Source organism: Apodemus sylvaticus, chromosome 5 (assembly GCF_947179515.1).
Source record: "Apodemus sylvaticus chromosome 5, mApoSyl1.1, whole genome shotgun sequence".
Classification (NCBI taxonomy): domain Eukaryota; kingdom Metazoa; phylum Chordata; class Mammalia; order Rodentia; family Muridae; genus Apodemus; species Apodemus sylvaticus.
In genome coordinates this window covers 68,647,670-68,656,910 of record NC_067476.1, presented here as the reverse complement: position 1 = coordinate 68,656,910, position 9,241 = coordinate 68,647,670, and the positions used below count along the sequence as shown (strand labels likewise).

Below are 9,241 nucleotides of genomic sequence, written 5' to 3'. Positions count from 1 at the left end.
TAATATTTTCTATGTTCAAACACATTTTATTAATATGTGTTTTTAAATTTTATTAATATACACTTTTCTTTTAAAAGCTACTTACCCATGATGTGGTTTGGGCAATAGTAATTTCTTAAGATTTTATTCAAAAAATAATGAAACTTCTCCCTTATGGATATAACAACTAATGTCAATATAATATCAATCACATTATTTTGGGATTATATAGCAACAACCCATTTTCCTTTTCATGCAACCAGAAAGAAACTCAAATATACCTTATGATGTGATCACACAAATTTATATGTTAAGGCAGGAAACAGGCAATGAACTAGTCTTCTATTCTGATCCCATTTTCTTTTTTTAATTTATTTTCTATATTCTTTGTTTACATTCTAAAAACCTTCCCCTTTCCCAGTCATATAAGAGGTGAATCAATTTGTAATCCAAATAACAGTGTTCCTTGCAATATGTTGAGGCCAATTCCTTTTGCCATTTCTCTTTTAGTCTCCTGAAAATAGCTTAGGTCCAGATGTATGAACAGTAATTAAATTATGCACCATTGAAGAGTAGTTTTCATTTTCAGCAAATGCTATAAAATGCATATTGCCAGAACAATTTCCACTTATTATCTCATAACCTAGCTATGTTTCATAATTAATTTAAGATAATAATAAATCAAATAAAGTTAATATTCTTAAATTCAATAATTCTGAACTTACTGACCATAAGATAATATCAGTGTGGCTTCTCATTTATTAGATTTTTTTTCTATTATACTGCATCTGGATGTTTCTATTTTCTAATATTTTTTCTATTATACTGTTTCTATTTCATTCAAATATAGTTACTAATACCGAGTGGCAGAGACTTAGTTAACTTAGAGGGATAATTAATTATATGAACATTTTTAACTCAATGTGGATCAAATTTATACCATAGAATTTTCTTTCTAATGAAGATCAATGCACCTTTTCTGGGCTAGTTCATCGGTATAATCCTACCTAAAATCTTATTACACTTTGATTTATGCCTCACCTGTTGAGACAGAAGACAACCTACCTTAATATAACACTGATAAGTTCTCTAAACTCATTTAGAACAAGAACAAAGAAAAAAATGGATAAAGAAAACTGTTCTTCCTTGCCAGACTTTTTTCTTTTGGGAATTAGTAGTAAGTATGATGTAAAAGTGGTTTTATTTGTGGTGTTTCTGGTTGTTTATCTCACTACTCTTCTGGAAAACGTGGGAATGATCACATTGATCAGAATGGATCCCCAGCTACACACACCAATGTACTTCTTCCTCAGCCACCTCTCTTTCTCTGATCTCTGCTATTCCACTGCAGTTGGACCCAGAATGCTGGTAGACCTAGTAGCCGAGAAACATTCAATTCCCTTTATTGGCTGTTTTCTGCAGCTCTTGTTTGTCTGTATCTTTATAGATGTTGAATGCATGCTGTTGGCAGTGATGGCTTTTGATAGATACAAGGCCATCAGCAAACCCCTTCTGTATGCTGTGGACATGTCCAGCAAGGTGTGCTACCAGTTCTTAATTTTAATTTACCTTGCAAGTACTGTAGATGGTTTGATACATACAACACTGGCATTTAGTTTATGTTTTTGTGGCTCTACTCAGATCAATCATTTTTTCTGTGATTTACCACCATTATACCTCCTCTCCTGTTCTGACACACAAGCAAATGAGCTGGTTGTATTTTCTCTTTTTGGCTTTATTGAACTGAGCACCATCTCAAGTGTCCTGGTCTCTTATTGTTACATTATCTCATCAGTCTTAAAGATCAGCTCTGCTGGAGGACGCTTCAAAGCTTTTTCCACCTGTGCCTCTCACCTGACTGCAGTTGGGATTTTGCAAGGGACCATACTCTTCATGTATTTCAGACCAAGTTCTGCCTATTCTCTAGACCAAGATAAAATGACATCAGTTTTTTATCTCCTTATTATCCCAATGATTAATCCTCTGATTTACAGTCTACGGAATAAGGATGTGAAAGAGGCTCTGATTAGACTCAGAAATAAAAATTGGTTTTAATATAAATGTTTACAGTTACTAATGGTCTTTGATTATTTAGCACAGAGTACAAAAGAGTCTCTGGTGTCAGACAAATTGCTTACTAAATTATATATACATATGCACTAAAACCTAAACATCAGAAAATGTTTTGGACACCTCATACATCAAATTACATTTTCAGTTTAAGTAGTAATGGTATTAGATTAGAACAAAATAAGGCAGTGCTATGATACAATTTATGGGTTTGAAAATGCTTTCTTAAGTGTCTATTAGTCTTTGTAAATGGTGACTTACATGCATGACTACTGTTAGTTTCTGTTTTATGTAGAGGTAAAATATCTAAAGAGTAAAGTAGCTTTTACATTCTTTCTGCTGACATTCCACAATGACCTCTGTAGGGGTAGATTTAGCAGTACAGACTTATCCCTGGTAACAGGACCGTACAATTCTGTATTTTGACAGGTTATGGTTTTCTGTAATTTGCTGTATTCATTTGTATTCGTTTGTTGTAGAGAGTGTAAGAGCCAGAGAATACAGTTTGCTTTGAGATTGTGTCTCCTATAAATGTCAGAAGCTAATCCCATAATGTCTCACCAACAAAACTGACTAAACATGAGCTGAAGAAGGAAAACAACAGGCAAGCTAGAATTGAGCAGGGAAAGTCCACAAAGACTCAGTCCTATACGAAGAACTATAGGCATGTAAGGAAAGCTGAAAGTAGGAGAAATATTTTCTGCCAGAAAGAAAATACCAACTGACTAGCCAATATCACATGGTCAATATTGAATATATAATACAAATAATAACACTGACTGAGCAGGTTTTACTTACACATACGCACTTACACATTCACACACATATTCACACACACAAATGTATTAATTGTACTTTTTCCTCTCTAGCATTCAAATATTAATTGTTGGATTCCTTAGAGTATCATTTTTTAAGCAAATCAAATACCTCTGATTTAATTATTGTTGGATTAAAGTCTTCCTCTTCTTTAGATCATGGGAAAAACAAACCTTATGGTTTTTACCCTCTCTCCTTTCATTCCTATCATGATCTCTCTCTCTGTCTCTCTCTCTCTGCCTCTCTCTGTCTCTCTCTCTCTCTCTCTCCCTCTCCCTCTCCCTCTCCCTCTCCCTCTCCCTCTCCCTCTCCCTCTCCCTCTCCCTCTCCCTCTCCCTCTCCCTCTCCCTCTCCCTCTCCCTCTCCCTCTCCCTCTCCCTCTCCCTCTCCCTCTCTTTCTTTCTCTGCTCTCTCCTCTCCTCTCTCTTTCTCCCTCATGGTGTTGTTTAATCCCAGGGCCTCAAACATTCTAAGGTAACTATCTACTAATAATGTGTACCTGGTCTAGTTTTGTTTGTTTTCTTTATTTATTAGCTGAGCTAGAGCCTAACTTGTTCACTAAGCTGGGCTTGTGCCTCTGTAGATCAACTAAAGCTTGAACTTGTAATCCTGCTGACTCATCCTATAGTGAAAACCTGTACCAGGAGGTTTGGTTATCTGCTTCATTTTATTACTCCTGTATATATGTTATATAGCTTCTTGTGGAAAATTTTGACTTTTAAATTCCAGAGTTTTCAATGTTCTATTAATGAATAAGTATTTCTAAGCAATGTGTGTATCATCGTTTTCTACTTTATGTGAATTTAATTGAGAATTGTAAAGTTGTTTTATAAGACACTGTATAATCAAAAAAGTTATCAATGTTGACTAAATTATCATTCTAATTGTTCACATTGACAAATAATTATTTTATAATATTCAATAATTAAGCACTATAAGGCTAAAGCTCTTAAATCAAGTGAGGCAAGTAACAAAACACAATACTGGCTGGGCTGATAATTTTCCACGTCATCATCTTTTATATTCTTGACCTGCATACATATTTCACATTCAATTATGAACATATGTACATATTTCACATTTAATTATGTTTGTGTATTTGAATTATCTATTAGGTCTTTCATACCAAATTGTGTTTATTAGGTTAACTAAAGACAAGGTAACATAGTATCTATAAAAAAGAAAACAAAGTAAAGTCAATAATTAAATTAAAGCTTATATATCCAAAAATTGGAAAAAAGTCCCTTGTAAAATCAGTATGTAAAATCATACTCTTAAATATGTCATAGTGGGGGCCTATGCATGCTTAAAAGAAGCCTTTTTCACATTTCTGGTTAAATTAGAAGTTAGTGTACATGATACTTAAGATATTTCTAATTTGATATTCCAGAGAAAGTCAGTGAAAATGAATATGAAGAGACCTTTGTGTACTTTGTCTATTTTGTCTGATTCAACCATAAATACTCCCCTCACTTTCTAGACAACAAATTCTCACAATATACATTTCATTAATTGGTGGCGAAGGTTATAGTCCAAGTAACATATTGTAAGTCATTGTCACACTTAATAAATATCACCTGTCAATTTCTTTCTTATTGGCCTATGCATTGGAATCCCAAATCATACGGAAAAGCAAAAATCACAGAGTTCTACATATTATGTGTGTGCTTTTTGTGTGTCTCTGTCTCTGTCTGTCTCTCTCTGTCTCTGTCTTGCTGTCTCTCTCTCTGTCTCTCTCTCTCTCTGTCTCTCTCTCTCTCTCCTCTCTCTCTCTGTCTCTCTCTCTCTCTCTCTCTCTCTCTCTCTCTCTCTCTGTGTGTGTGTGTGTGTGTGTGTGTATAATAAAATTTGAAAGTATGTCAGTACTTTTAAAAATCCTGGTAAAAGTTTGTTAAAATTTTTATTAGATATTTGCTTTATTTACATTTCAAATGGTATCCCCTTCTGGAGTTACCCTTCAGAAAACCCACTATTCTATCCACCTCTCCCTGCTCATCACCCCTCCCCCAATTTCCTGAATTGCATTCCCTTATTCTGGGGAATCGAGCCTTCACAGAACCAAGGGCCTCTCCTCTCACTGATGTCTGAAATGGTCATCTTCTGCTACATATGTATCTGGAACCAAGGGTCCTTCCATGTGTACTCTTTGGTTGGTGATTTAGTCTCTGGGAGCTCTGGGGATACTGGCTGGTACATATTATTGTTACTCCTGCAGGATTGCAAACCTCTTCAGGTCCTTCAGTCACTTCTCTAGTTGTTCCACTGGGGACTCTATCCTCAGTCTATATGGTTGTAAGCCATGGGTATTTTGATCCACCTTCCAATAAGGATCAATGTATCCACACTTTGGTCTTCCTTCATTTTGAGCTTCATGTGGTCTATGAGTACTATCTTTGGTATTCCAAGTTTTTTGGCTAATATCTACTTATCAGTAAGTGCACATAATGTGTGCTCTTTTGTGATTAGATTACCTCACTCAGGATGATATTTTCTAGTTCCATTTCATGAATTCATTGTTTTTAACAGCTGAGTAGTACACCATTGTGTAAATGTACCACATTTTCTGTATCCATTACTCTGTCGAGAGACATCTAGGGTCTTTCCAGCTTCTGGCTATTATAAATAAGACTGCTGTGAACATAGTGGAGCATGTGTCCTTATTACATGTTGGAGCATCTTCTGGGTATATGCCCAGGAGTGGCATAGTTGGCAATTTTCTGAGGAACCGCCAAACTGATTTCCAGAGTGCTTTTACCAACTCGTAACTATATAATAATCCATTGTTCTTTTCTAAAAGGCAGCAAAAGTGTACATTTTAAAATTTTCTCCAAGAATATGTTCTTATTAGCATAGAAAGGCAGTAGAATTGGAATGAATCTCTAGTCTTACAATTGTGAATTTTGATAAAATATTGTCACTTTGAAGGTTCAGTCAAAAGGACATGAACCAGATAAACTTTATTGCACTTTTTATGTCCTTTTTTGTATCTATATCAATTTATTATTGATGGGAGAAATGAACTGAAATGTTTTTAACATAGTAACAAAGAAAATCTTTAATGAGTTGTTAGGATAATGAATGATATAACAATGAAGACAGATGAACAGCATGTGCTGATAGAATAGCAAACCATAAAGGATGGCTATTATCACTATTGCTCTTTGTCAGATACTATTCTTGCTGTTGTGACCTACCAAGAGGATAATCTTAGAATGAAGTGTAAGTAGGAATAGCTGTATGGAACAGGTGTTTGTTAATCTTGATCCAATAAGCACACATAAATACAATATATCATGGTAAAATTATTCATAAGCATAGTGATAGGGAAGTCAGATAAGCAGACAAAGAGATCATTAGGTTTCTTGAATGATCCCAAGTAATATTTTCATCTACATTTATTGGGAACTGGGAATAGTTGATTGCTGGGAATATAGCATCAGGCATTCTCTGTTTTGCTTGTCAGATTTTAATTCTATGAGCTTTTACTCACTGATTATGTTTTCTGCCCATGATACAATGGATTTTCATTGAACTGTGTGTGTGTGTGTGTGTGTGTGTGTGTGTGTGTGTGTGTGAAAACCTTTGTTTTCACTATTGCAAAAAAACATTTTTGCTAGAAAAAACTCCCTTCTATATTGGCCAAATACAAGCTCACTCCAGTCTTCTTGGAGCATTAGCTGAAGGCTATCATTGCATTGACAGAGCTCTAATAGGAGAGGCTTTAGTTTAAGAACCTGTTAAATTGGCTACACATGTTCATAATGGGTTCCACCTTTCTAGCCATACATTAAGATTCTGACATGGAATCACAGAGGAACAAGCAAGAATGATTGTGAAACAATGCCCTAACTGCCTTACCTTATCTCCAGCTCCCCATTTAGGGGTTGATCCACGTGGCCTTATGCCCAATCATATTTGACAAATGGCTGTAACTCACTATGCAAAATTTAAAAAATTAAAATTTATACATGTTGCATTGAAACTTGTTCAAGATTTCTTTTCACTTGTCTACATTCGGGAGAAGCCTCTAAATGTAATCAATCATTCTTCATAAGCTTTTTATACCATGGGATTACCCAAAGTCATTAAGACAGATGACAGGCCAGCCTACACTGGCAATAACTATATCTCGTTTTGTACAAAATTTGGTATTAAACATAAAATGGAATTCCTTATAACCCAATGGGCCAAGGAATTGTTGAGCATATACATCACACTCTTAAAAATTGGCTTTCTAAAACAAAGAAGGTGGAAACTGTACCCTCCAAAATCTCCTAAAGCATGCCTTGCTTTTTTTTTTTTTGTTTGTTTGTTTGTTTGTTTGGTCTGGATTTCTTGCAAACTGATGCTAAATGTCAGTCTGTAGCAGATCGCCATTGGCATCTTGCCACTTCTGATTCCTATGCCATGGTTAAATGGCGGGACATTTTAACTAATACGTGGAACTGTCCTGACCCTGTTTTAATAAAGAGAAGATGTTCTATTTATATTTGCCCTCAAAAAGAAGACAGAGCCCAATGGCTGCCAGAGAGATTGATATGGCAGGTAAATAGAGACCCTGAATCGGCTGTAAGTATGACTAATTTAATAGTGTTCTTAAAGCTGCTTCTCCCATATTGGGAAGGTAGGATCCTTTTCCTCTAGCCATTAATTTGCAAGCCAGGTTTTGTTCCTGAGCTACTAATCTACAACCAAATTAAATACCATGGGCCTTCCAGAGACAGTCCAAGCAGTTTCTTCTTTTAATCTCTTCTGTTGTGTTTCAAGCAGGTCTCTTTCAGACACAGCTCAGAGGCTTCTAGGACTCAAAGGTAGGCTGCTATGAAGGCCAGCCAGCTCACATTCACAGGGCATTTACATTACCAGGATCTCCAAAAATGGAGCTGCATAGAACTCAGATCTATGCATGTGTGTTAATTAAACAAACATAGGCATCAGCAGGAGGTGCAAGGCAAAACACTGCAAGGGAAGGACCATGTTTTCTGGTTTTGAGGTCCCTGAAAGCACACTTGACTGCATAGGGGTTGATGTTGAGAGACTGTCCTTATAATAATAATAAAGAAGTCTATTCCCCTCCTCTACAAAAGATGCCATATAATATTTAAGGGGGGTCATGGTCAATTCTTTTCCCCTCTGATCAAAGCCCACCATCTTTTGACAGATACTTATCCACTGGTTTTTCTTAAACTTAATAAAAAGAGAGGAATTGTGACCTCCCTCAGCCCATTGTTCTCAAAGAATAGCAGTCAGCAACATGACCTCCAACCTCCTGCAGAACAAGAAGAACCGGTTTCCAGCCTTCAGGGGAGGGGCTTGGCCTGCCTTTTTATCTTGGGAGAGATGCATTAAAGGTTGAGACTTGAACCAGAAGCCATGTCTGTCTCCACATGTTTTCTCTTGCCACCCTGTCCCTATTCCCATCTCTCCCTCGAGAGAACCTGCCGTTAGAATGTAGCTGCTGGACACTACAATGTAGTCAAGGCCTTTAGAACTCAGTTACTTCTGGAAATACCTGTGCTTTACAAATGCTGACATCTGGCTGAGTGGTGTTGGCACACATCTTTAATCCCAGCACTTGGGAGGCAGAGGCAGGTGGATTTCTGAGTTCGAGGCCAGCCTGGTCTGCAGAGTGAGTTCCAGGACAGCCAGGGCTACACAGAGAAACCCTGTCTCGAAAAACAATAAATAAATAAATAAATAAATAAATAAATAAATAAATAAATAAAATGCAGACATATTTCAATCCTAATTAATTTTATATGTAACACTAAGGAAAAGATTTCCCAGGCAACATCATTTGCCTGGTTCTGTTCTGATGTACTTCCCAGCTTAAAAGTTTATAGCACCATTCTTTCCCACCAAAAAAAAAAAAAAAAAAAAACACTATTGTATTATTATGAGTGTATTCTTGCTCTTGCATAACACTTGAGAAGACTCTGAAATCACCTGGAATATTTATACAAAATTATCCTGAATTATCTCTATCAGTAGCATTTACTTTTGACAACTGGTTGTTTGTATTTAGTATAATATAAAATAATCATATTAACACAAAAGTCTGTGTATGCAAAAATGGTTAATTAACACATTATTTAAAAAAAAGATCATATCCTGGATTGATGGCTCAGCACTTAAGAGCACCAATTGTTCTTCAAAAGGGCTAGAGTTTAATAACCACATGTGTTATTAAAAAAAAAACATATTAAATAAGATAATTTGTTGTGCTTCATTCTGGCAACCTTTTCTATGAGATCTTTCTGTGGTGTCCAGGAGAATATTGCCTTGAATATACTGAAAAATCACATATAGTTCCACTTTTATATATATCTCAGAATTTGTGGAACACTAGTGTTTTTTAATTAAAAACACTAAATCC

The 9,241-nt window shown here is 35.8% G+C and overlaps 1 protein-coding gene across 1 annotated transcript; it reads left to right on the top strand.

Annotated features, from left to right (window-relative positions):
- Window positions 1-1,098: 1,098 nt before the first annotated feature.
- LOC127685582 (olfactory receptor 5W2-like) lies at window positions 1,099-2,034 on the top strand. Its single transcript, XM_052182889.1, has one exon. It carries the CDS (start codon window positions 1,102-1,104, stop codon window positions 2,032-2,034), a length of 933 nt encoding a protein of 310 aa, XP_052038849.1. The 5' UTR covers window positions 1,099-1,101.
- The last annotated feature ends 7,207 nt before the right edge of the window (window positions 2,035-9,241 follow it).

Excerpts from the sequence above, each read along its gene's own strand:
- LOC127685582 (XM_052182889.1), top strand. The coding sequence starts at position 1,102 with ATGGATAAAGAAAACTGTTCTTCCTTGCCAGACTTTTTTCTTTTGGGA.